The 27,500-nt window shown below is 39.7% G+C and overlaps 1 protein-coding gene across 9 annotated transcripts in view; it reads left to right on the plus strand.

Annotated features, from left to right (window-relative positions):
• The window catches only part of MGMT (O-6-methylguanine-DNA methyltransferase), a 171,061-nt gene that overhangs the window by 117,968 nt on the left and 25,593 nt on the right, over positions 1 to 27,500 (plus strand). For all 9 annotated transcript variants that reach the window (XM_081007222.1, XM_081007220.1, XM_081007221.1 and 6 more), the window contains one exon: positions 11,634 to 11,794. In XM_081007222.1, the coding sequence (XP_080863348.1) occupies positions 11,634 to 11,794 (161 nt within the window). The remainder of the gene's footprint in view (positions 1 to 11,633; positions 11,795 to 27,500) is intronic.

Raw genomic sequence — 27,500 nt, forward strand, 5'->3', positions numbered from 1 at the left:
GAATCATCTGCTTTCTTTTTCAAGAAACGGCAGTTTACCTTTATCTCCAAACCTTAAGCCGTACTTCACCTTAACTATTGCAATTAGCATGTTTCACCAAATCATCATTACGACTAACCACAGTTTGCTGAGTTCGGACATAGCAAAAAACAGCATTTATTTGTTCTCAGCTCTGCCAGAGGAGGTGGACACATTCACTTATTGTTATAAACCAGTGTTATATAAATCAGTTTTACAAGGCCAATCATCAGCTAAGATAAGACACTGGATAGAAGCTAGAGGAGCAAAACATTAACAGCTTGTTCTTGTTTGTAATCCTGTTTATGATAGTCTTTGGAATCGTTTAAACCTAATTATGCTATTTTTAGTTTGTAAACATAAATAAAACCTATGATATTATATTAATTGGGAAATGTATTGGTGGATGCTGAAGCTGTTGACCCTTTCCAATGGAGGAGGCAGATTCTCAGTTTAGGAAGTGAGACAGATAGACAGGAACCGGAAAAGGTGGACTGGGTGAGGAAGGGCAATGTGCGTTTTGCACCTTCTCAGTCCAGTATTCTGAAAGTCACACAGCTATGGCATCTCTGTTGAGCAAATAAAGTAGTAGGTCTTGGGAAGGATGGGCAATTGACAAAGAAAGGTCTTAATCAGAATCCCCAGGCCTGTTTTACAGGTGACGAACAATCAAGCCACTACGTAAAAGAATGCCCACGCAAGTAAGAATAGAGTGAATTCCCAAAATTCACCAATGCAATACTCGTAACCTAACCAGCTTTGAATTGATTGCATGACTGAAGAGAAATGTAATTGCCTGCCACTGAACTATAGGCAAAGAGTTAGGATCAATATACAGAATGTCCGATAATCTCTGATGTATAGGATGTTACATTAGGTATATGCTTGGGTATACTCTTTTCCAGCTTCCTTTTATTATATATGCACAAAACATATTGTTCTGATTCCTGTTCCTCATCTACTTTGGTGAGAGGCATAACAGCAATTCTTACAGCGTGTCTGTGCCTATATTTGTATGCGTTTTGTCTGTTGTACCAGATTGTACTGTATATTTGAGCTACACTGTCTTCACACACAAATAGCTTCTCACTTCTCCAATTAGTATCTTATTGGCATAGTTTTCATAAAGTATATCTAATTGAAAATGGCAGAGAGAGGCTGTCTTACAGGCTTAACAAGATAAGGAGGTAGGTTGCAGATCCAGCTGCACTCTAGAGGTTCTGGTTTGTTTCTTGGCAGTCTGGGTTAGATTTTTCTGAATTGCATAAACTAATTGGCAGACAATATTCTGTTCAGGCACATTGAGCAAGGTAAGCTGAAAGGAACTAAATCCATGAATAGTTTTTGCATGATTTTTATTTATTTATTTTCAGTACCAGTTTTTCAAAACAAGTCATCAGTCCTGGAATTTCAGCAGGCAAACAAACATCATGCATTGGACTTCTTCCTAGCACTAATTCATTGAAGGTTGTGTTTGATGTTTTGTAGGCTGTTGTTCTTTTGTAATAAGAATTGGTTATGTGGTGGATAGCTAACACCAGCCACGAATCAGAAGATTCATGCTAAAGAAAAATCTAATAATTGACCAAAGGTTCATATTTACTGTGGTGGTGATTTGATGGGATACGGCTAAGTATATTGGCCTATACTTTTTATAATTATTTTATTTGAACTATACAGAAGCTAAAGCTGTAGTGAACATGATGCCTTTGTTTAAGCACTTTAAAGAATCACTTGGATCCACTTAATGTAAACTTAACAGGTTAATATGAATTCTAGGTTATTTCTTTCTAAACTATCATCTGTCTGTCTGTCTGTCTGTCTATCTGTCCGTCTATCTATCTGTCTTTAAATTAGCTGTCTGCATGTGGACTTTTATAGCACCCATGCCCATAGCTGTCAACTTTTCCCTTTTCTTGCGAGGAATCCTATTCGGAATAAGGAAATTTCCCTTTTAAAAAGGGAAACGTTGACAGCTATGCCCATGCCTTAGTTATCTTTTTTTTAAAGAAATAGTTTGGTCCTTAAGAATATGGTTACATACCACCCCAATCTCTGAGCAGGCTGACATTACAGGGACTTACCCGGGGTCCGTTTTTCATTTTGGAATGAGGCACAGTGGAGACTGCAGTGTCTTTAGGATATATGGCTTATTTACACATATATACAACCTGAGCCTACGATGGAGGGGTTAACAGCATTAACAGCCCCAAAGGGTCTTGTTTCTCCCATAACCGCAGTCTTGGATTCAAACAGAAATCAAACATTGTTCTCTGACCCTCCCTCCAACTTGCTGCTTGACCTCTAGTTTTACATCACAGCCCCCAAACTCTACTCCAAACTCTGGCTTTTGTCCTTCTCATTATCCGTGAGTTGAAGGAGGAGCCCCAGTATTTGCCATCTCACACAGACCCCCCTTTTCTTCATTCTCTTAATATCCCTTCACCCAGGCCATTACCTCATCAGGAAGCTAGCCTGGCTTGATTAAATTTTAACACTTGCTGGATTCAGGGATTAGAGGGGTCTGGCACCCACAAACTCATAACAGTATGAAGAATATAAAGGCAGGCTTAAAAGTGTGCAGCAGGTGGCTGGAATTCAATGAGCTGTTTTTGGCAGGCAAAAGAGTTTGAGCATGTCCAGCATGCCCTGTGCAGTCATACCATATCCTAGCTTGCTACTGAAATCCCCTCCTCCGTACAGCAGGGAACCTTGCCTTCTGAGAAACACAAGCCCGTAGCCACTGGCTGTGGGAGATGTGTTGAGATCTTTAAATCTCTATGTCTTTGTCAAAAACCACAATTCCAGAAGTTTGAATTAGAATTTAATACTGGGTTGTTGCTTTCAAACTGAGTTGCAATAGGTGGCTGTTTGATCCTTGAGTTTATTTTTATATGTCAGATACTGAAATGCAAGCCACTTAGTATATATTATTGTAGGTGTTCTATAAACTGCTTCTTAGATTAAACTGCTACATTGGCTCATGTTGCATGCTATGCATAGGTAAAGGGAAGGGGGTGGGAATCTGACACTGGTAACAGAGACATTTATATTATTTATACAGAACAGAACAAACCAATTTACAAGAAAGGCATTTAAGTGGCAATGTTATTTATTAATGTTATATGCAAGCTAATGGAACTGCATCACAGATTCACCTAAGCCTAGTGGAAGGCAGTCTGTTATCATAGTGCGTTTTTTAAAAGTTGTTATTATATTGAACAGTGGGGGGGGGGAAACATTTTAATAGTGCTGTACTTGCATCTTTTGAGATGTTCTGATACCGGACATAAATTGATCGGTTTTGTAGGATTTGGACCATAAAATTGCACCTTTTTTAGAATTGTGTGGTTTCTTTTGCTCTGGTTTCTTAAAAAACAACACAACAGTTGTTCTGGACCATTACTGCAGTGCATTGAAATAGGTCCAGTTTACCCTTGAGTGCTCACTGTACATTGATTTGAAGCATTTGCAAATGAGCTATCTTAGATAAATTGCCAAAGATAGAACTGAGAGTTCAAAGTGATGTATAAGAAGGACTGAGATGTGATGTTCGTGCATGAATTGAACACTCCTAAGCATTCAAAAGCATTGGTCTAGTCCCCAGTACTCATCTGATGTCATGTAACACAGTTCTGTCACTGGGGCTTATGGGTCGAAAAAGGTAAAGGACCCCTGACAGTTAAGTCCAGTCGCGAACGACTCTGGGGTTGCGGCACTCATCTCGCTTTACTGGCCGAGGGAGACAACGTTTGTCCGCAGACAGTTTTTCCACATCATGTGGCCAGCATGACTAAACTGGCGCACGGAAATGCCGTTTACCTTCCTGGTGAAGCGGTACCTATTTATCTACTTGCACTTTGACGTGCTATCGAACTGCTAGGTTGGCAGGAGCTGGGACCAAGCAACGGGAGCTCACCCCATTGTGGGGATTCGAACCACCGACCTGATAGGCAAGCCCTAGGCTCAGTGGTTTAGACAACAGCGCCACCTGCGTCCCTATGGGTCTAGCCCCGACCTTTAGCTGAACAGGAGCCTGCCCTAGGATTGTGTCTAAGTCTCTTTTATCTCTTCATGGAAGAAGAGGATCCAAGTTTAAAAATTAAACATTAAGTCTAGAATTTATGTATAAATCATATATACTGTATATTATAGAAATTTAAAAATATGTGTATGTTACTTTTATATCCCACTTTTACAGCAGGGAGCTTGTCGTAACAGTAAATTACAAACTTGGTGATCATTGACATGTATCAGTAGGGCAAGGGCTACCTTTCAGTGGTTGAGCAGGTGCTTCTTGTTCAGAAAGACCCACTTTCGTTCCCCAGCATCTCCAGGTAAGAAATGTCTTCTTCTCAATCCCTGAAGAGCTGCTGCCAGTGCGCATAGACATTACTGATCTAGATGGAACAATGGTCTGATGATACTAAGCATCTCCCTAAGAAGAAGAAAATCACCAGCCAGATGATGGGATCGCACACAAAATCTCAAACTCTTTTAAGTATACATGGAGTACTGTTCCTCTTTATGCTTTCCCTCTTATGCAACGCAGTGTAAGTATACAACTGCCAAGCTACTTTGTTTAGAACATTTCTTAGACCTTGCCTTGTATAGGAAAACTGATATATTAACATAATCAAAATTCATTTCAACCCAGGCCATTCATGGTTCATCAAATCATCCTGAACATTGAAAAATATTCCGTCTAAGTACATCTCACACCCAGACTCTGAAACAAACAGTGGTGAGATATGTATACATACAATATATTATAAAGTGGAGCATGGTGTCTTGAACTATGTAATTCTATGAAGTCTGCAGGGTGATTTCTTTTCAAGAGAAGTTAATATACTGTATAGGATAAATGGAAATGTAGGGTTGACTTTGTGTAGATTATTTTGATATTCATATTGTATATGAAGAATTAACTTTCTGATAGTCTTAATTCAGAATGTCAAGTAGGAGCCCATGCTTTGTTGAGAAATAAGCCATTTGAGACAGCTGTATTTTAATATTTGACATTTTATTGGAATATGTGAAATTCTTTCTCAAAATCCAGTTGTAAGCTGTTGTTTTTCGTGCTTCCAGAGCTGCTTCATTTTGGTTATAGGACTTGTAGTGAGTTGTACACGTCGTATGCAATTTAAAACGAGAGAAGAAGAACCATTGACCATATACGTAGATAAGTCCTTAGTCCTAAGTATTGTCATAATGGATAGAACCAATGGTGCATCCATTTTGTAATCTTGTCTCTATCTACAGCCAACACTAGATGATGTTTGTGAGATAAGGGGCAAGGGATGAGTTCAGTTTTAGAAATCACTAGTAACATTCAGCCCATTTCACAGTATTTCCTATGGGAGTTGCTGTGATTCCACCACACTAAGAGAAGTGCATCAAAATATTAGGAAATGCCAGATTGTATTATTTTCATAGTTAAATATGATGCAGTTTCACCATGTGGAGAATGAATGCCAATTAATGCTGTGTGGACTAAAACAGCTTTCCCTATAAATAGGCCCCGGATTTTGGTGACAGCCTAAGCAAAGGAGGTAATGCTTCACCACATGGTGATTGTTTGATACTGAGGGGGAAACCTGCACCTGAAGGGTATGGCCTGAGATGGAGGATCTAAGGAAATAAATGACTGAAGTCAGGTGTGCATATTAAAGTTTCCCTGAAGCAATTACTCACATAGTTAATTGCCTCTGATAAACCTGACCTTGGCACCATTATGGAAGCATTATACCATTCTGTAAGGACACATTATTCTAGAACTTTTCTAAGGGCTAAAACTATCAAGACTGTGCATTTGTTTTATGTTGATTTGTGTGTGTGTGTGTAAAATATATAGTTACTGTACATGCAAGTCTGAGTTATGCTATTCACAAAAAGGATGGCTTTGATTTTAAGATATTGGGGTTCCTTGTTATGAGGGTGTCTACGGGGCAAATCTGTATTGGGAAGTCACAAAAGGACTAAAATTTAGTTCTTTTGTGACTTCCCAATACTGATTGGCAGACCTATAGTTCCTGTATTTTCCCATCAAAGAGAGCTTCATAGCAAGGCATTCCTGATCAAACCAGGGTTTAGATTTGTTGGGGTATAATGACCGCCAAATTGCCTTTTTGGGGGTCAAACACGGTTGAAGAAGTAAAATCAAATCCTGAAACAGGTTTATTCTAATTTCAGGGCATGAGGAGTTTAAGAGATTGTCTCTTAATGAGGAATTTATCTGAGACTAACCTCCTAGATATTTCCTCATCCAGCTCATCGGACCACCTAATACGCGAGAACCTCAACTCCATGTCGGTGGACCTGGAGAGTTCAAGTTTGTCATTGCGAAATAGATCCTTTTTTGCATCGAGGAGGAGATGCAATACAGATTTGCCCCAGGTGGCATCTTATTTTTTATATACTAATGGCACAAAGCAAATGATAGTGTTTAGTGACCTTCCATGCTATCAGTCGAGTCTTCATGGCTTTAATATTGATTCTACCCTTACTCCTTATCTTGGCATTTGAGGATACGAAACATTTTCTACTCTCACCTTTAAAGAGTACAGTGGTAACTCGGGTTACAGACGCTTCAGGTTACAGACTCCGCTAACCCAGAAATAGTACCTCGGGTTAAGAACTGTGCTTCAGGATGAGAACAGAAATCGTGCTCTGGTGGTGGCGGCGGCGGCAACAGTACCCCATTAGCTAAAATGGTACCTCATGTTAAGAACAGTTTCGGGTTAAGAATGGACCTCCGGAACGAATTAAGTTCTTAACCCGAGGTACCACTGTATGTAGTGGCATGTAACAACCACACAGGATATGGAGAAAACCACATTCTGGATACCACAAGTGGCAACAGGAAGGCTACACAAATAGGAATGCTGTGTGCATTTTGTGGTAGTGTTTGCATCTATGTTTATGTCACATGTTTCATCCTAACCACTGAAGTCATCTTAGGTGAGATGGTTGAGAACCACTCCTATATATATTTTTAAAAAATAATATATTATGTCCTTCCAGTCTCATTCCATATTATAGCAGAGCACCCTTATAATGCTAGTGGGTCCAGGTTTTTCAAAAAGCCTAAAAAGGTATTATTTGAAATCATGAACCATGTGTCTCATCAGGAATATTGGGTGTTGGTGAGAATTTGATGGACAAGTACAGTGGTACCTCGGGTTAAGTACTTAATTCGTTCCGGAGGTCCGTTCTTAACCTGAAACTGTTCTTAACCTGAAGCACCACTTTAGCTAATGGGGCTTCCACCGCACTGCCGGAGCACGATTTCTGTTCTCATCCTGAAGCAAAGTTCTTAACCCAAGGTACTATTTCTGGGTTAGCGGAGTCTGTAACCTGAAGCGTATGTAACCCGAGGTACCACTGTACAACTTTCCAAATGTTGCTTGATCAATCTTAAACATCAATAAATTTTCATGCTGCTTCTCTGTACAGTTTTATTCTGAAGTGCATAAGCAAATCCTTTACCAGGGTCCAGTCTTGTGAATTGCTAGACACCTAAAATTCACCTGAAATTAATTGAGTATTAAGCTGCCAAACTATAAGCAGGTTTACAGTGAAGGCCTTTTTAGAGATTCTTAAGCATATCTTCAAAATAAATGTTGTTCTAACAAATTAAGAAGAGTCAGTAAAAATGAATAAGTATAATTGAAAGATTGAGTATACCCGCTCCCATGTATTTCAGTTGTCAAGCTATTTTTAAAAATCATTATTACTAATATATGGACATATTATTTATATGGTTAATTTAAACTTGGGCAGAAAGAATTTGTCTCTCATATGGGTATTAAACTTCTTGAAAAGCTGTTTTTATTCATTGATTTAGCTGTGAAAAACAAACACAAAATAGACATAAGGCTATCTGAACTCTTTATTTGCCACATTTACAATATTAATAACACTCTTTCCAGAAGTTGTCACATCAAGTAAAAGATCTTCATTCCAGACTGTCTTTTGGGGCCAAATTGAGACTGGATGCATGCATTTAATAAATTGTAGTCTCAAGTAGTCATTTTTGTAAATAATTAGCTTCAGTGGAAGAATAAGTTAGCATATTGTATGCATCTAATGTTGCAAATGTACATACTGCAAACTTTCCTATTAATCAACAGTCAAGCACTGTAAGTTGGGTCTCATACATAATGAATTGTGCTTAAGCCTCCTGGGTTTCATTGATAGAAAAATAAGAGAAAACACAAGTGTAGTAAGCTTTTGAATAAAATTTAACTAGATTGCTCTGCATCCTGTAATTGTTTTGGAATCATTAGGGACTAGACAATTCATCTGCAATTTTGGGGGTAGTTTTGCCTTCATCTATCAAAGGAAGACTATTTAAATGACATTAAGGTGTTGATGTAACAACTTTTTATTTATTTCCACATGGAATGTTAATAATATGTGTTTTATGTATATTTTACTCCATCATATATTATAAGGAACATTTAAAAGATGTTGTGAAGGATATTTTAATGTCACGTTTTAAAGTGTTAAAAATACTTATTTTTGTATTTACATTTTAATTGTATTACTCTTTTCATAAACCACCCTGGGAATGTGATTGAAGGGCAGTATGAAAACACTGATGATAAATAAGTATTATTAAAACTCATGCGAGAAATGTAACGTGTTTCTATTTATTTAAACTTACATTTAATGTATAAAATGCGTTCCACAGGCTAGGCATCTGATAACTGAACAGAAATATGAAATGTGCAAAGTATAAGGGGATAATTTTACAAGATCAGGAGTCACATTTGCTATAGCAGCCTGTGTCCCTGCACGCCTTGTTTCCCTCCATTTTCCTGACCCTGAATTAGTGACTGTAGTCTACCTCACTCTCTATGTGTGCTTGAAGCTGAAGGCTACCCTTGCCATTCAAGATGCTGTCAGTACCATAGAGTTGGAAGAGACCCCAGGGGATATCTAGTTCAACCACATGCAATGCAGGAATCATAAGTAAAGCATCCCTGACAGATAGCCATACAACCTCTGTTTAAAAAACTCCAAAACCAGTTTTCCCTACCACTCCATTCTTCTTTACTGGACCTCTCTGGTTGTTCGTAGATTCTGCTTTCCACAAGATAAGCCACCTGGTTGGTTGTATGGGAACGTGAGATGTCCTGTTGTAGTTCTGGTTGTTATTGTTGGATTAGTTCACCAGCAGCAGGTCTCGTACACGCAGCTGTGTGTGAAGATTCTGTGTGTTTACATGCCAAAGAGTTTAATTGAGGAGTTTGATTCAGAAAGAGGCCAACATAGAGAAATGCTAAATTATACTCATTTATAGAGGACCAGTGATGTTGGTGCATTGCAGCAAAAACAAGTCGCCATTTTAGAAAAGTTTAGAAAACACCTGTCTGTTCAAAAAAAAACCAGTGAAAGCAACAACCTACACATGCACAAATACTAATTTCAGTGTAACCTTAGCAGACGAAAAGAGGATTGGCACTGCAGAGACAGTTTGTCTGTTGTCAATACTCAGCTGCAAACTGCTTACCAGTGAAAGGGAGCAATAAGAAGCAGAGGAAACAGTTGTGACATAACACGAATACACTTGAATGCATGTACATATTTACTTCTGTGTGTGCAAACTGGTAGGACCTTCCAAAAAAAATAGGGAACTGGCTGGCTAACAACTGAGCTAGTATTTACTGCTTTACTTACAGGGGAGGATGCTGTTACAGTTTTCTGGGAACCAAGATGGAGTTTCTTCCTTGCCCATGCTGATAGAAATTGTTCTAAAAATGTACCTGCTGAAAGTTTTCTCTTTGCATATTCTGCTGTAGTAGCAGTTGAGGTGATTGACATGTGAAGATTACCTTTCCCTATTCAGCTAAGGTCCTGTGTGCTCAATAGTAAAGAGGCAAGCAGCAAGCTTTCCTATTTCCAAATGAGACAATGAGTCATTATTTGGATCTTCTGCTCACCTGGGAAAGTCCCAAGAATTTTTTAGTAACCTTGTGCAGTTGCTTGATAATGATATAAATTTATGGACTCCGATATTTGAAGCCTCCACATTCATCCATATTGTTGTTATGAAACCTGTGTTTCCATAGTTATTTTAGTTATTTTAATAAATCTAGGAGTGGGAGAAGGACTATCAGTAGTATGGGACCTTTTCTAAAATAGGAGGGGGAAATTAATTTTAATCTAGAATATCTGAATATAGCATAAATGCTTTTGATTTACTGTGTAAGTAATTCAAACATGAATAAGCAATCAATCCGAAGAAACCATTGCAATGGGATGCTACAACAGAGGTTTGTGTGGTCATATCAGGGGCTAAGATAAATTTAAAATAGGAATTTAAAACAAAATGTTTCTGCTATAAGAATTATGCAGGCCAATAAATTCCCAGAAAAACAGCCTGGATGTTAATAAAGGTTTGTTAGGGCTCTTTCTTTGTGGGGTGAGATTATAGGACAGCTAAGTTTTACTCAAACTAAACCAGGCTTCCTCAACCTTGGCCCTCCAGATGTTTTTGGCCTACAACTCTCATGATCCCTAGCTAGCAGGACCAGTGGTCAGGGATGATGGGAATTGTAGTCTCAAAACATCTAGAGGGCTGAGGTTGAGGAAGCCTGGACTAAACTCATTGAAAATGAACATAATTAGGTTAGGTCCATTGATTTCAGTAGGTTCTGAGTAAGCTTCAGTTGAATACCACCTATATCCTCCTGGGAAACGAAGCAAGCAATTCTTAAGATTTCATATCCTCAGTGCTTTTTTCTAGAAAAATAGTTGCTAGTATTCACCATGTAGTTGTTACAGTAAGTTCCACACTTTTTAACCAAACCAAACCAAACCAAACAAAAAAGGTGCCGGTACTGAATACCCTTGAGTACACCCCCCCCCCCAAAAAAGCACTGCATATCCTAAATAAGGAACGTAACAATACAAAACAATAGATGGCTCCCAGTAAATGAGAACTATTTGCAAGTTGGCAATCACAGAATCATCAAATTGTAGAGTTGGAAGGGACCACAAGCATTGGGCTTGCATTTCTTGTATAGAAGTCTCTGTGGCATATTTGATTAATTGCAGTCATACTGGAAGTGCAAATGCAAAAATTAGCTTCTAGTTTTGTCCCTCTCACCACCTATATGTATGTTTCACTAAAGTACACAGAGGGTTTATTTTGCTTTCTAGTTTATAAGCATTGCTCAACAATAGTAACACTTGACACTTTTACTGTTGCTGTTCAGTGTTTTCAGTGTTTTGCTCACCTCTGCATAGTTAAGAACAGGAAATTCTTTTTTTCTTGGGTTTGAAATCACTTTTCTTGGGGATGTAGAAAGTTAAAAGAAGATATTTCTGTTCTGTTGGACTTGAATAATACAAAACATAAGTAAACATTACCTGGACCTTTCCTTCTTAAACAGAAACTGAGCTACTTTATTGTTTTCCCCTTTTCTAATTTGATCCTCAGTTCTTCAGACGTAGGGGTGCGTGTGTGTTTTCTACTGCTCTTATATTTGGGCTGGGGAAATTCATTCTGTGTGAGTTGGCATCTTACTCTTTTGTTTGTAAAAAAAACAAAACTTTGCAGTTAGACCGTGACACTAATTATTAAACCAATGTTATCATTCTTCTAGCCCTGCGGATGCCGCTGTGTCTTGTGAAGTATGTGAAGCCTCAGAGGAAACAGCGGAGCCGCTGAAACAGTGTGTGGCTTGGTTTCAGGCCTATTTCTGTGAACCCTGGATGATAGAGAAGCTTCCGGTGCCTCCTTTTCACCACCCGCTGCTGGAGAACGGTCTGTATATTTTGTATTGTCATATGCGGCATGTCTAGCTGTATGAAAGTTTCTTGTCTGTAAGTAGATTCTATGCTGATCCGAAAATTTTAGATTAGAGCCACGTGCAAATGGCCTCTTGAATTATTTCATCCTACTTGTGGCCAGAGAGATTTGGAAGACTTACTTCACAATTTTTTCCAGGGGGAGGATAAATTCTTCCCAGTTTCTCCAGGGTGGGATTCACCATTAGCAGTGGCAGGACCTCAGGTTGTTGTGGTGGTGGTTTGGTTTGCAATCATTGCAACTGTGTGGAAGCCAGGCCACCATTTTGCATCCTCCACAATGTTTGCACAGACCTGGTGTCATTGGTGGGGAATGGCAGCCCCTACAGAAAAATGGTGGAGAATATTGGGGGGGGGGGGGATTCTTTGAAAATTACAGTGGTACCTCGGGTTAAGTACTTAATTCGTTCCGGAGGTCCGTTCTTAACCTGAAACTGTTATTAACTTGAAGCACCACTTTAGCTAATGGGGCTTCCCGCTGCCGCCACACCGCCGGAACACGATTTCTGTTCTCATCCTGAAGCAAAGTTCTTAACCCGAGGTAATATTTCTGGGTTAGCGGAGCGTGTAACCTGAAGCGTATGTAACCTGAAGCGTATGTAACCTGAGGTACCACTGTACATTCTGAGAAATTATGGCTCAGTAGGTTAACCACATGGGCAGTGGGTGGCCAGTTGCATGGGTCTTTCTCATGGAATCAGCACACACAATCTTCCTAGGTATATTGCCAATTCTGTGGGGAAAGTGTGGTGTAACCAGCCTCTCATAATCAACATGCTTAACACTAATTCATGCATGAAGGCGTTAACACTCTTGATCGATATAAACTAGCATAGCCATTGTTGGAGAGCAGAGAGTCCAATAGAGATCGGAAGGAAATGAATTAATGCCTGCAACTCAGCAGATCCTTATAAAATTTAACACAAAATATTTAGGACTTTTAACCCTCAACCGTTCTTATCAGATATGGCAAATATTTTCATTAAGCAGGTGCGAACTATTATGCAGGTAAGTCTCTTGTGCCAAATATGGAACAGGTTTACTTTACACAAAGTACAGACTGTAATGTAGTGACCTTTTGCATCACAAGCCCATTTTTTGAGACCAGAAATGTTTTTCTCAGCATGTTGAATTCTAAGAGGGTGCTTTTCCTTCTTTTTTCTCAGTTAATAGAGTTCAGACTGAGAGCAGGTGTGCATTTTTATAGCCGGAAAAAAGTGTAAAACTGAAATGCTAGCCAATATTTTTGACGACTAACACTGATAAATAGTTGTAGCGCATGTGGTTTTTTTTCTAAACACATATTTCTGCATAAAATACATTTTGTTTAGCCTGATACCCAGAATTGTCTGGAATAATACATCTCCTTACTGATCATATGTTCTTCCAATTGCAGTCCCAAACTCTGAATATCAAAGAGAGACAGGAATGGGAGATGGGGAGGACTTTGCAAGTATTAAGACCTTGACTGAAGTTAGAAAAGAAAGAATCCAAGTATAAACAGGAAGAGATAACTTATTATCTGAGGAGAAATTGTAAATCAGTTTTGAGGGATGAGCTTATAAACTGAATTTAACCATGAGTGGACTGATCTTGGAATCAGTGTTTCCATCAATGAATTTGCAGACTTAGCCATTGGAAAATATCCTGAGGCTGTCTTCCTCAGTAAAATGAGAGTAGTACATTTTCAAACCAGCTGGTTTGTTAAAGAAATGAAAAGAAAATTGGGTACCAAAAAAGGCTTCTCTCTGCCTGTGACTAATAGCAGCCCTCAGGCAATACTGTTACTCTAGCATGCAGCAGTCACCTCAGAATGAGACCCTTTGGAAGCCTACGTTTTTCTTTGCTATGTTGTTCAGTCAGGTCACAGTGCAAAAGGTGCATAAACCTCTAATTTAGAGAAAATGTTTCTTCGCTGTGCCTTAATTTAAGTCCCCAGAGTTGTGTTGTCCACAAGGCCTATTGTCCACATACACAGGGCTCTGCTAATGGCTATTTTTCATTGCACTTTCTCTTTATCCTTTGTGTCCATCCCACCAGCAAACATTTAGTGTGAAATTAAAGGGTAGAGAATTTTCACACATACCTGTACTGCTGGTAAACTATACCTGCAGAACTGGGCAGTGTGTCAAAGGTACATGCTTCTTAACCACTGGCCTGCTTTTCAGTAGAAGTGTTTCTCCCAGAGTGAACAGCAGCCCTGAACAGGACCAAGTACTTGCGTGTGAGAAACTTAATCGAGTCAGCAAAGTTACTTCCTCATAGGTAAAGGCACCTGCAGCTGCTCTACCATTGCACACCTTCAATATCTCTTCCCCCCATTGTGCAATTCCATCACCTGATCATATGGACCTCAGTTATGAAAGACCTGTAAAATTTGCCATACTCATGTGGTTCCAATACTTTTGTGTATTTTCCCAGCAATAAGGGATCACACCCTGAAAAAGTGGATCCTACAACCCAACAGGTTAATGAGGAAGAGAGAGCAGCCATTAATTTCCCCCCTCCAGTGAACTAAACAGTGGCAGCATAAGTTTGTACTACTTTTCTATTTTATGTACTGCATTTAAGAAGCTGTTATAATCACATGCAAGAGTTCAGGTGTGTTCTTCTTGACGGCTGTATGCTTATTTGTTTACTGCAAGCATCTATTCTGAATTATTTGCCTTGATTTGATATCTTGACACTTTCTGGTAGCACCTGTATGTATATTTTACTCGGACACATCTCCATCTCAAAGTTAAACAGGAGGTGAAATGCTTAGTTGAAGTGGCTAAAGGCAATTCAGAATGACAGCTGAGTCCGAAGTAAATGAGCAAGGACAAGCTGCATTTTTTTTTTAACTTACGATATCATTTCTGTTTAAATCTGACTACCTGTAAGCTAGTAGTAGGATTTTTATTTATCCATTGTATCCAATCCTTTTTTACTCTTTTTTACTCTTCTGTATATATGTGTTGAGCCACTTACTTGAGAACAATCTTTTAATGAAATCCTAGTACACGGACAATGGAAACGTATACATTTCATCATTATGCCTTGGAAAGCAATGTCCTGGAGTTGGAAAGGGTCTTCAAAGCTTGTCTAGTTTGACTCCCTGCCAGTGCAGGAAGTCCACTTCTTCAGTATCCTGGTTAGGTAGCCATCCATCTCTGCTTACAAATTTCTAATGAAGGAGAGTCAGCCGTTTTCCAAGGCAGTCTGCTCCACTGTCAAGCAGCCTTCACCTTCCTTAATATGGCCTGATCTCCAGGCTCCTCACCATTCATTTGGGCACATGTCACTTTGCTGATACCTTTCTTAATCCACTGGGCCCAGAAATGGGCACACTACTCCTGGCTGCTTGACTAAAGCGGAACAGATGCAAGCTAGAACTGCATTAGCTTTTTTTTTTTGCTGTCACATGTCTTACTGAAATAGAGATAAAATACTTCAGCAGCATTCCCCTGATCTGCTAACACTAGTAACTCTATTCAAAAAAGGAAATAATGTCAAACTGGAATCACTTCTTAAGTAAACCATGCTGGTTCTTTGTGATCTAAATGTGTACAAACTGACATATTTATATGTTTTAGAACCTTTCTAGGTATCAAAATTGTGTTGACCAGCCAATGGTTACATTGATCTTCTCCCTTCTTCTTCTTCTTCTTCTTCTTCTTCTTCTTGCAACATCTGGTCTTCTAGCTCTTCTCTATCACCTGTTAGCCAACCAACAGAAGATTTGAGATCACATCAGTAAGCACCTTGAGGTTCCATAGTGAACTTCCAACTAAAGCAAGGGTGGGAATCATTGCAGCCTTTCAGATATGATTGGACCCCCAACCCTCATCCGTTCCAGTCATCATTGTCAGTGGTCAGGGATAATAATCAACAATATCTTGACAGATAAATATTGCCTATCTCTGAGCAAACAAAAGATGATTTTGATACTTTAAAGTGTTCATATGGTAAAAAGAAAGTCCAAGGGAATTAACACTATTGCATAGCATTCATACTGAAACAAAGCATGGTGAAATATTTATAAAATAATGGTCTATATAATTTGCTAATATGTACTCAGGCCTGGCCGGGACGGCTTTCCTGTTATATTTTCTGGGTTTGACAAGGCATGGAACCCTCACCTGTCCTGAGCCTACTCCAGCTGAGGAATTGCACACTTACTCCACAAGTTAGTGAGCTGTGGGTCCTTGCCTGCCTTCCCTCAGAACTGACAGCTGTGAATCCTGAGATCAGGGGTGGTATGTCCCATTTCACCACTTGGGGCAAAACAAGAAGTGCCACCCTACTCTGCCCCACCGCCACCCCACCCCCACTCGTAGGATGCTCACCACCACTGCACCACCTGCTGGTGGCACCGCTGCTGAACCATACCCTCCAACATAATATGCAAGAAAATTAATGGATTCTTGATTGCTGTTATACACTATTACCAGATAGCTTTACTTTCAGGACAACATTATTAGGATTAAAATAAAACTCAAAATCAGCCAATTCAGTAGTTGAATTTTGCACTGACAGGCAAAAATGACCCTACATTTTAATTTTTTTTATTTTACTATAATCCTGTTGGGAAAGAGCATTTGCCCACAAAAACTGAATGCCAGGGATCAAGTGTTCTTTAGATTTTGGATTTATTTTTTGCTGTTGAAACTCTAAAATAATACATGTAAGTATTCTAAGAGTGGTAGGGCTGCAGTTCCTTTTGCTTCTTATATCTGAAACTCACCACAAACTTTTGTTTCAGAGTTTATCTTCAAGTTCTGTACTTCCCAAAGTTAATTTTATAGTTCGAGGCAAAGTGTAATAATTACCACATGCTGTTGAATCAGGTACACATTTCTGGTGCTCAAAACATAATTATTGGAAGGTAATTGCTAAAATAAGAAAAGCATTTAGAGTATTAGAATCAATATAAACCATTCCTCTCTGCTTTAAATTAAACCTTTAAAAAGGTTGATCTTCTTGAGATATTACCTAGTAAAGCTTGAAAGTTTTAAACCTTCGGATGCCATTTTATTGATTGTGACATAGTAGGAACTCCTGTACTCAAATTAAGTGGGATAGAAACAGCTGGCGTGGGGGAAAATGTGATTCTTTAAAGCTTAGCGCCCAGTGAACTGCTTTTCAGGGGCAGTGGAAATCTAGGTCTTATTGCTTTCCATAGCTACCTGTGCAAAAAGTGAAGGAGGGAGAAAAGGACTGATCAAAAGAGCAGAAGAGATAGAAGACACCCGTGAATTTAAAGAGACCAGTGCAGACTGTCAGATGTCTTGAATCAATACAGAGAGGTCACTGCATGGCAAGCATGAACAGTTTACATAGCAGGAAGCTGATACTACTGTACATCTCAGTGATTTGTAATGTGAAGAGTAAAGGAGACCCTTGAAATAGGAAGGAGCAGGAGGAAACAGAGGAGCTAATGTTGACCCATGATTTAATTGCAGAGACTGTGCAAAGGCAATTCTTCAACACAGAGCATGGAAAAACAGTCACAAATATAATTTAAAAGATTTATTTCTGGAACAGAGGGGTCCAGCACTATCAATTAGATGTACCATGACAGTGCTACTGGAAGATCAGCATTTTTGCTACTTTTTGACTGTTCGTTTTTGCTACCCTTATGTTCTTTTGGGAACTGTTTCTCTGTCAAAAGCATGCCATGCGCCTTTTTATAACGGTATCTTGTTGGGGAAATGATCATGCACTTAATTTTGACCTTTATAAAGTCAAAAAGGCATATTAGGAAAATGTAGGCTCTGATAACACATTTAAAACGTTGACCTTGTTTGTGTCTACACAGTTAGTGTCAGGAAAGACTATGTTTGCATGTCCTTCAACTACAGTAGTACACTAGTAAATATGTTGGAATTAGCTATTGCCCAGCAAAGTAGGGCTACACAGGTAGACAACACACAATAAGGTGAAGCTTTTAGGATGCCGTCAAAATATTTTTAAATCAAAATTTATCATTTCTTAGGAATGCAGAAGCTTATTTATTGTCCTACCACCATGTTGCCTTCTACTTGTTCCCTCCTGCTCATTTAGCTAAGTTGGCCTTCTCTTGTAGGTGCTTTTCTGTGACTCCCCACCCTTTCTTTAACTAATCCATTTCTGGGTATCCAAGCTTTACCACAGTGTTCTTCCATCCTGCAATATACTGGAATTACCTGCTTTCTTCTATGTCCATGTTTCTCTTTATATACCTTAATACTATATCCTATTTTGGGATTGTGTTTCTGCTGTCCATTGGTGCTAAGCAGTCATATGATACAACATTGTTACACGTCACCCCAAGTCTCTGCTCAGTGGTAGCAAGATACCAGGGGGTTTCTAGGCACTCACCCAGGGTTGTGTTTCCATTGGAAAATCAAGGCACAGCAGAGAAATACAGTTTATTTTACACATATTTACACCTGGAAGCCTTCGGTGGAGGTGGGATACAGTACACCACAAGAGGGTTTCTCGTTGACCCCATCATAGCTTCAGCAAGTTGGGGTCCAAAATAGCAGCCAGTCATGGCCCCAGTTTCTCAGTGCAGCCTCCTCCACCCAGCACCACATCAAGTTTTCTCCTTTGTTGTCCTCCTTCCTCCCAGAACACCTTGCCAAACACAACACCTCCCATTCTGTTTGCTCACCCGCCCTTTCTCCAAACCTCTGTTTTTTAAAAAGACAACATTTTTCCTGTGTGACATCACATCCGCGTTACCCTGGCAACCTCGGTTTCACAGACCCAAGCATCTTCCTTTGACTGGCTATCAACACCTTGGGCATGCTTAACGATTTCCATCCCAGGGGAAGACTCCAAGCATTTAGTGGTTTCTAGCATTCAGTAATTTCTAACATTCACTAACTTCTTACAATTACAGGTACCTTTGCACCCTCAGACTCTGGTTCCCCCAAATCTGTAACAATATTATTTGGGTGATTTAAGTCCAAGTGTTACTTATTAGACTAAGGCCGATTGAAATCAGTGGGGCTTCAAAGTGTTTTAGGATCTAGGTGCAACTGTATTTAGGCCCTGAAAGATTTGCAATGTTTGTCTTGGGGGATTTCCCATAGGTAATAGATAAATATTTACAACTTAAATTCCATTTAGCTAACCTTCTGAGTTTGTTTAATGGCACAGTGTTTGCAAGATTATCCAATGTGCATTATACTGATACAGCACACTGTTGAAAATATTTCTGTGAAGTCTTTGATCATCAGAGTTAGGAAAGTAGGGAAGTCCAAGCAGCTTTCCACAGAGATAAAGAAAATTAAATTAATGCAGATAAGGCAGATTAATGCAGCAAGCCAGATCTAACATCATCAAGATTTTTTTTAAAGTGACTTCTTTTAACCCTCTTAATTCTATAAAACATGACAAAGGTAATTGTGAAACAGATCTAAGTATCAAGATTGAAATGACCATGCAACATGGGACCTAATTATAGCCTAGAAAAATCAAAACATTGAAGTTACAGCGAAAGTGAAAATTATTACAGCACTAATAGCACACAAACATACGGAACACTGCCCTAGATAGTGGGAGAAATCAGATGTATTTGTATTAATCCAAATGTTGTGTGTTTATGTGTGTGTATTTAGGCAAGCAATGATATTTTGGTGCATAGATTTTTATTTGAGGCAAATTAAATTAATTAAATATGCCTGTGGTGAAAGTCATATACAGAAGACAAAGTTCTAGGGGACATGTAATTACAGATATCAAGACTACTCCGTACAGCGATAACATCAAGAATTAATCTGGGGGTGAAGAATAGAAGAGTGGCACAAATATGGGGTAATGTTTTTATTTATTTATTTAGAAATCTGCCTTCCTTTTCAGCAAGAAGGTCCCACTATTTGCTTTCAAGGATAGGACCATTTATAATAAAATCACAACAGTAGAAGAACAACTAAGAGAAATAGGCTCAACAGCCCACAGGAGCAGAAATATAATTAAAAACAGTAAATGTCTGGCAAAATGTGAATGTCTTCCCTGTTTGCTGTGAGGCTAACAGTGATATCTGTTCACTGATGTGGCAGCTATCTAGTCCTTGACCTATCTATTCTCAATACCTTTTGGGTAATACCACATTCCCCCCCCCCCAAAAAAAAGCCTACCCAGATGCCTAGAAAGTTGATGTGAATTTTAACCTATTTTAGTATTTTAACTTCTTGTATGTTTTAAACTTTCTGGTATCTGTACGTCTCAGGAAACAATGAAGAAAGGCACCTTTGGGGGTGAGGTCTAATTTTTCCTTGACTTCCTTTTTTATCTTTGTAAACTGCTTTGATGGTTTTTTTTAAAAAAAACCAAACAAACTGTCAAGCAGTGCATAAATTTTGTGAAATGAAAAGTACACAATGCACAACAGATGCAACTGCTGTTCAGAAAAGTTGGCAATAACCAATGTGCCAAAATATTCCTTTCAGATTGTCGTGCCTCTGTTTTTTCAGACCGTTTCAAGTGCCACACCCCAAATCAGCTTGTACTGTTCTCTGGCCTATATAAGGTAAAGGTAAAGGGCGCCTGACAGTTAAGTCCAGTTGCAGATGACTCTGGGGTTGCAGCGCTCATCTCGCTTTATTGGCCGAGGGAGCCGACGTTTGCCGGCAGACAGTTTTTGCGGGTCATGTGGCCAGCATGACTAAGCCGCTTCTGGCTAAACCAGAGCAGCGCACGGAAACGCTGTTTACCTTCTCGGTGAAGCGGTACCTATTTATCTACTTGCACTTTGACATGCTATCAAACTGTTAGGTTGGCAAGAGCTGGGACCGAACAACTGGAGCTCACCCCGTTGCAGGGATTCGAACCGCCGACCTTCTAATCGGCAAGCCCTAGGCTCAGTGGTTTACACCACAGTGCCACCCGCTCCCCTGGCCTATATAACAAGCATTTATTGTTTCTGATAATTCATCTCTTTCCTGTAGACACATTCTGCGTCAAGGGTTGCATCTGATTTATGTCCAATATCTGGATCAACCTTTGGCTGAGATGATCAGAATCCAGGAAATGTCAAAATGGGGTTGTGGCAGTGTTTTGTCCCCTTACTCCTCCTTTCTGCTGTGACTTGGCTTCTTTGGAAACCTCGGAGAGAGAGGAGATCCTATTAATCCAACCTCTAAAAGATTGAGATAACTTTTGATTCTTTTCTAGAAGAAATTGAGCTCTTCAAGATCAGATTTATCTGCAGGAGATGAAACCAGGGAGTGTCTCTCCCCCGGTACAGAATTCCCCTTCCACCTGCCAAATGTGTGGGCAGAAGGTCATGAAATGCAGTATTTCAGCATGGAAGGTGGCCGAGGTGGCCCTGGATCCATCAGAAACTGAGCCAGTCCTACTGGGGTTGCATCTGTAAAGCCCTGCCAACTGGCTGCCCGTTTGGCTTGCCCCTTAAGACTTGGGTTGCCAATGTGGTGTAGTGGTTAAGAGCAGTAGACTCGTAATCTGGTGAACCGGGTTTGCATCTCCGCTCCTCCACATGCAGCTGCTGGGTGACCTTGGGCTAGTCACACTTCTCTGAAGTCTCTCAGCCTCACTTACCTCACAGAGTGTTTGTTGTGGGGGAGAAAGGGAAAGGAGATTGTTAGCAGCATACCACTTTGAGACTTCAAAGTTTTAATAGCTTATATCCAATAGTATCCCTCCTGTGATAGAAGGTGGTCTGATCCAGTGGAGGCTTCCATCAGTGGACTGCAAAAGTAAGGCGATTTTTGCATTGTCACTCTCCCTCCATCAACCCACATCACTGCTCCCAAAGCTTCTCTAGAGGGACACACATGTTTTCTGTTATCCACAATTATTTCTTCTGTAGTAATGCTAATGCATAGTAGTAGTCAGTTAATAGGCTGAATCTCATCACTTAATTATTTGTCCTTCCCCATACTTTTTGTGCAGATACCTTTTTTTTTTACAAGTACATGGTTTACGAATATAAGCAATTCAAAAATCGTGCAATTATTATGTAATCATGTGCTCATTATTCTACTGTTTTTAAAAAATATAATTTATAGTCTTTGTAACATAACACCAGGAATGTGCAATGCTGATTAATTCAGCCTTCAAGTTTCTTTGACATAAAGTTTCAGCATGGCCCAGAATGCCCCTGTCCCACATGCAAATAGGTCATTTCACTATATATGAGAAGTGGCCAATATATTTGTAACAAAAATAGTTGCTGAGCTACAAAAGGATACTTTTCACTGAAAATTTGCATCTCATCCTCTTTTCTGAATAAAATATGCAAGAAGTAACATAAATGGCATACTGTCTCTCCTCCACCCCCTTTTCCCATGAATTGGGTCTTTGATGTTCAAGAGGAACCAGTGTTAAAGAACATCCCTAGAAGGCTGTAGAAACTGTTCCTATTTATGACAAATGTAAAATAGTAAAGATCTAGCTGAATGTGTTGGTGTCATTAGTTTGTGAATCGCATCCTTGAAAATAAATGTGGAGGAGCCAAATCGGTTTAAAAGAAGATAACAAAATGGTTTAAGCTACTTAGGTTGAATGCCAATTATATTTTAATATTCAGCTGAGCATATTTTACTAAGAAAAAAGGCAGTGTCGGCGCATGCATAACTCATTGGCAGCGTCGACCAGCTGTGCCACTCTTCTCTTCGAATCACTTTGTGCATTTTAGTAGCATGGTAATTTAGTAGAGAACTACCTGAGTGATGGCATTTTCAATGAGCAGGTAATCTACAGAGAATTTTTATATGGTTATGAGTTCTGCGCTTCAGCCTGGCAACACAAAAATACATCAAGACCAATTACGGTATCAACTTTCAGCGTGATACCCTTGCCACGCAAGTGCATGTATTTCTGCCCCAGGCATTTCAAATTGCATCTAATTTGAAATCTTTGGGGTTTTAATTAAATTTTAGAATATATGGAATTCTTCATTAGTACCTGCTCTGAATAGCAGATTATACTTCTCAGTCTCTCGTTAAAGTAGTAGGCTGTGGTAAATAGCATGTTCAAGAACTGATCATTTGTGGTGCCTGGATATTGGGAACAGAAATAGTGAGATGCAAAATAATATCAAAAAGATTATTAGTCCAGTGAGGGACTCTTGATTTGTATTTTAATGGAATTTTACATTTCTCTTAATGATTTGCAAATTGTCCTCTGATTATAAGATGCATTAAGATTTTCGTTTTAATGGTGAGACAACCATTAGCAATAAATAAATAAATAAATAAAAATACTGCCGCCTTCTAGAATGCTTCCCTGCAGCAGGATAAATATTGAAAGCATTAACGCCTTTTTGATGTAAGTTATAACACAGCAGTTTGGACCTATACATGAATGATTGTGGCCTTTCATACATATATTAGCACTTTGAAGTCCATAATTGTCTTTACATGGGTGAGCAATGAATGAAACTGAAACTGCCATTACTTTCAGATAAATAAGAAAAATAAACACCTCTTTACAGAATTAATATTACTTACGCTTCAGTAAGGATTTTAGACCTAGTATGCATGTAAATTCCAATAAGGGTTTAATTTTTAATCCAACGCAATTTGTCGTCTATAAAGAACTCAAATGATTTGCTGGGAAAATAAGTAAAGATGGATGAGGCTGTGACAGTGTTGCAGTTTTGTCCTAAGGATCCAGGAATAATCTTACTATATAATAATTTTGTAAGAGTAAAGTTGTTATGCTTGGTTCGTGGTGGCCACGCAAAGTGCAGCATGACAACAGCAGGTGGAGCAAACAAAGCAGACAGGCTGGCAGCCAGGTGAGTGGCCCAAGCAGGTCTTCCCATGTTTCCTCTGCCATCATCACTGCCCCAACCCACTTGCCCACCTGCTTGCACACAAGCACCACAGGCCAAGGCAAGCCCCTGGCTCAAGCAAATGGGTGGGTGATCCAGGCAAGTGTCAGAGGTGTTTCCCAGCCAAAGGAATGCACATGGCAGATAGTTAACACTTACAGTTGCTTCTACAGCTCTGGAAACCTACGCACAATAATCTAGCATCCAGGCAGCTATTCCCAGGCCTGTGCTCTATGGAGCAGTTGCAGAAACAGGGGACCACTCCCCCCCTCCACCAGTTTACATACCTTCCCCCTATGGGCTACTGAATTTCCATACCTGGATTCAGCTTGTTGGCCCTCATCCAGCCCACCACTATTTCTAGGCACTGATCCAGGACTTGCACAGCCACACTTGACTCAGATACAACAGATAAAATAGAGCTGGGTGTGTCCGCATGACGGCACCAGTCCAAATTCCAAATTCCGGTCCACATTCCCTAATTATTGTTCTCAGTAGCTTCATATAGATGTTTAAAAGGATTGAGGACAAGATGGAACCCTGCAGCACCCCACAACACAACTGTCAGGTGAGGCAAGGTGAGGTACAATGATTTTTTTCCCTTCATATTAATAGGACTGACACTGCAAGGACATTTTCCAACAAATGCAATAATGGTGATAGTTTTCTAGATTGGACATATAAAATATGAGCAAATAATATATTATCTTTCGCTGTCATGCCATTGTAGTTGGACGTTTTCTTTGGTCTGGAGTTTTAGCTGCTGGTGTTTCTGTCTGATACATGTAAATAAGGTCGTTTAAAAATATAACTTTTTAAAATAATGCTGTGCCTATACTTTGTTACTTATTTTCTATTTGTCTGATATAAAACTAGGGAAAAGGGGAGGCAGTTTATGTTCCACTGCAGTGTTGTCCAACTGATGCAGAATACTTCTGCAAGGTATTCGCTCATATTCAAATTCTGTGAGAGGTGGTAAAACTCTTGAGTTTGTCTAGCACAGGGTGGGGAACCTGTGGCCCTCCAGATACTGTTGGAATCCAACTCCAGTCAGTCCCAGCCAGCATGGTCAGTGATCAAGGATGATGGGATTTGTAGTCCACAGCTTCTGGAGGACAACAGTTTGTCTACATCTACATCTGGTCTAACATATGTCTGAGTAGGAGTCTTGTTAGATTAATTATTTTGTTGCTAATAAAAATATTGTGGAAGTAGTCATAACTACGGCTTGCCTCTTGGGTAAAACAAAGACTCACCTGTGGCTCTAGAAATGAAAATTGCATACACCGCTTATTTTGTGCATGTTTGATTGATGTTTGCTGCATGGGCCTTTTGGAACTCCTGTGTACACATGTATTTTGATGCATGAGCAGCATAAAGTTGTATAGGACCTTTTGAATCACTCTAGAATTCAGCATACACACGTTGCAATGCCCATTTTTATGACTTTGAATTTGGAAGTGGCCCAAAATTGACTCCCTTGCCAAGTAGTAAAAGGATTATTTGTTCCTTAAGTGGGATTTTGTATGGCATGTATAGGCCTGGAGCAGATTTCTGCAGCTGAGTTATAAACCCTTAAATATGGGTCTTATTATAGAAATGCTGACATTCCTGTTGGAAGTGTTAGGGCTGCAAATGATTAGACTTCAACTGTTGTATAAAGACTTAGATAGTCTTGTCACATGGAGACATACTGGTTTAGTGGTACCTACAATATTATGAACCCCTGTTGGTCTGACTGGAAAAAAACGCTGACATTAAAACCTCAAAATTAAAACTTTTAACTGTGTGTTAGCTTACTTGTGTGCTATTTCCTCTTTTCATTAAGAGTGAAGCAGAATGAGTCACTTGAAAATGTTAACATCCTGTCTGTGTCTTATAGAATCTGTCAGGAATTATCCCCTCTCAGATTGTTTAATCAAGGCATTAATGCTTCTAGAACAGTTGCAGTGCATATGCATTCTAAAGATTCATTCCTCATGTCAGAGATCAGAATTGCATTCCATGTAGGCAGGAGTTTGGAGGCAGGTGAAGGAGAGTGTTGCAAAAGGACTTTAAAACGGGAAAAGGAAAAAAGCAGCACACTCATAGCACAGCAGAGGTTATTGATTCAACCATGTTAATCAAAATAGTGGCAAAATGTGAATTTTTGTGCTGAAGTGTCGAAAGCTTAAAAATTTACCAGTAAAAAATAGACTTGTGGTGCAACAAAAGAGAGGTAATTTCAGCCAAGTGGGTGCTGGTCATCCGGTGGGATTGGCCTTGTCCATGGACTCACTTGCCCATAGAATAATAAAATTGTAGAGTTGGAAGGACATTTAGTCCAAACCCCTGCAATGCAGGAATCTCAGCTTAAAGCACCCATGACAGAGGGCCATTCAACCTCCTAGGAGGTTCTTGAGTAGAATTGGGAGAAGAATTCTTAGCTCTATGGTACAGTGGTATATTGTTTGGAGTGCCAGATTAGGTTAGAAATTAAGGGGAGAGACAATACAGTATATGCATGTGTGGGGGAGATATAAATTGGGTTCAAACTCCCACTTACCAAAGAGGTTCACTGGGTTACTTTGGGCCTGTATCTCACTGTAACCTACTTCACAGGGTTGTTCTGAGGATAATATTTGGATGAAGCGCGGGGGGGGGGGGCAGTGTATCCCACCTTGAGCTCTTTGGTAGAAAGGTGGGATATAAATGTAATTTTAAAAAATATGTGTCAGGATGGGATGCCCATTAATCTAGTTCTACTACCAAATAAAATTGACTGTTGGTTTTTCCTTGGGCTGTACACCCCATATTCTACTATGCAGTAGGGGGAAAGCGTTATACCCTATTGACTTCGCTAGCAGAGCATTTTGCACAGAAAACGTACTTTTCAGCTTATACTGCCATCCTGTTTCAATGTGGCTTCTTCCACATGTCTTTACTTTAAATAACCCAGAACTAGCTATATCAATTTTCTGTTGAAATTCATGAGACCCACATTTTATACGCAAAGAAAAGGGACACTGCTAAGATGAGACATGAGCTACCTTTTCCACCACTCTCCCTCCATGCACACAGTTGGGTGCTCAGCAGGGATGACCATATTGCACTAATTCTAGTGCTTTATAATTTATCACACATGTATCCCACCCTTCCTCTGATGGCTATGCTCCCAAGACAACTACAGATCCTGAAATCTGCCTCTGACTGCCCTATGTAGGCACTGGCATTCTAAACTGAACGCTGCCAATTTGTTGAAAGTTTCTTTTTTGGCAATTTTTACAAGCACTGGCAAGAGCAGGAAACCCTACAAGTCAGGTGTGTGTAGTGGAAAAGTCGGGAAACGTTGGCAGTCACCGGGAGGAAGCATTATTGGCTGGTGTGTTCAGCACAGATGTTTTTAAGAGCTCCACCCAGCGAACAATTAGTCTGGCCTTTTTTTATAGAGACAGGGAAGGTACCAAACATTTGTGCTGCGTGCTGCAGTTGCCAGCTGTGACAGGCTTCATGGAGCAGTTGAAACAGATGATGCAGTTATGTATAATGAAGCACACTGATGGCTCAGTTGATAGGATGTTACTAGGCCCTGTAAATTTTAATTTGGGGTTTTGCAGTGTTTTAATTCTAAGTGCACAAAGAATTTGTCAGGCTTGTGCAATATGGAAGAGGTCACCACGCTTTTCAGTATAGACAAAACTATAGACTCGGAACATACTGTCAGAAGTGTTACAGTGGAGTTTATTTGTTTAAACTTTTAACAATACATAGTTTGCTACAAAAGTACAGAGTTCTTCTGTTGATACATATCCGGTGTCTTCTCCCCCTTAATTCCTCTCTGAGTTATCAGTAAAACATGGGGGGGGGGAGAGGAGGGTAAGGTGAGCCATACAGTCGTACCTTGGTTCTCAAA

Source organism: Podarcis pityusensis (genome assembly GCF_964106645.2).
Source record: "Podarcis pityusensis genome assembly, chromosome: 5".
Classification (NCBI taxonomy): domain Eukaryota; kingdom Metazoa; phylum Chordata; class Lepidosauria; order Squamata; family Lacertidae; genus Podarcis; species Podarcis pityusensis.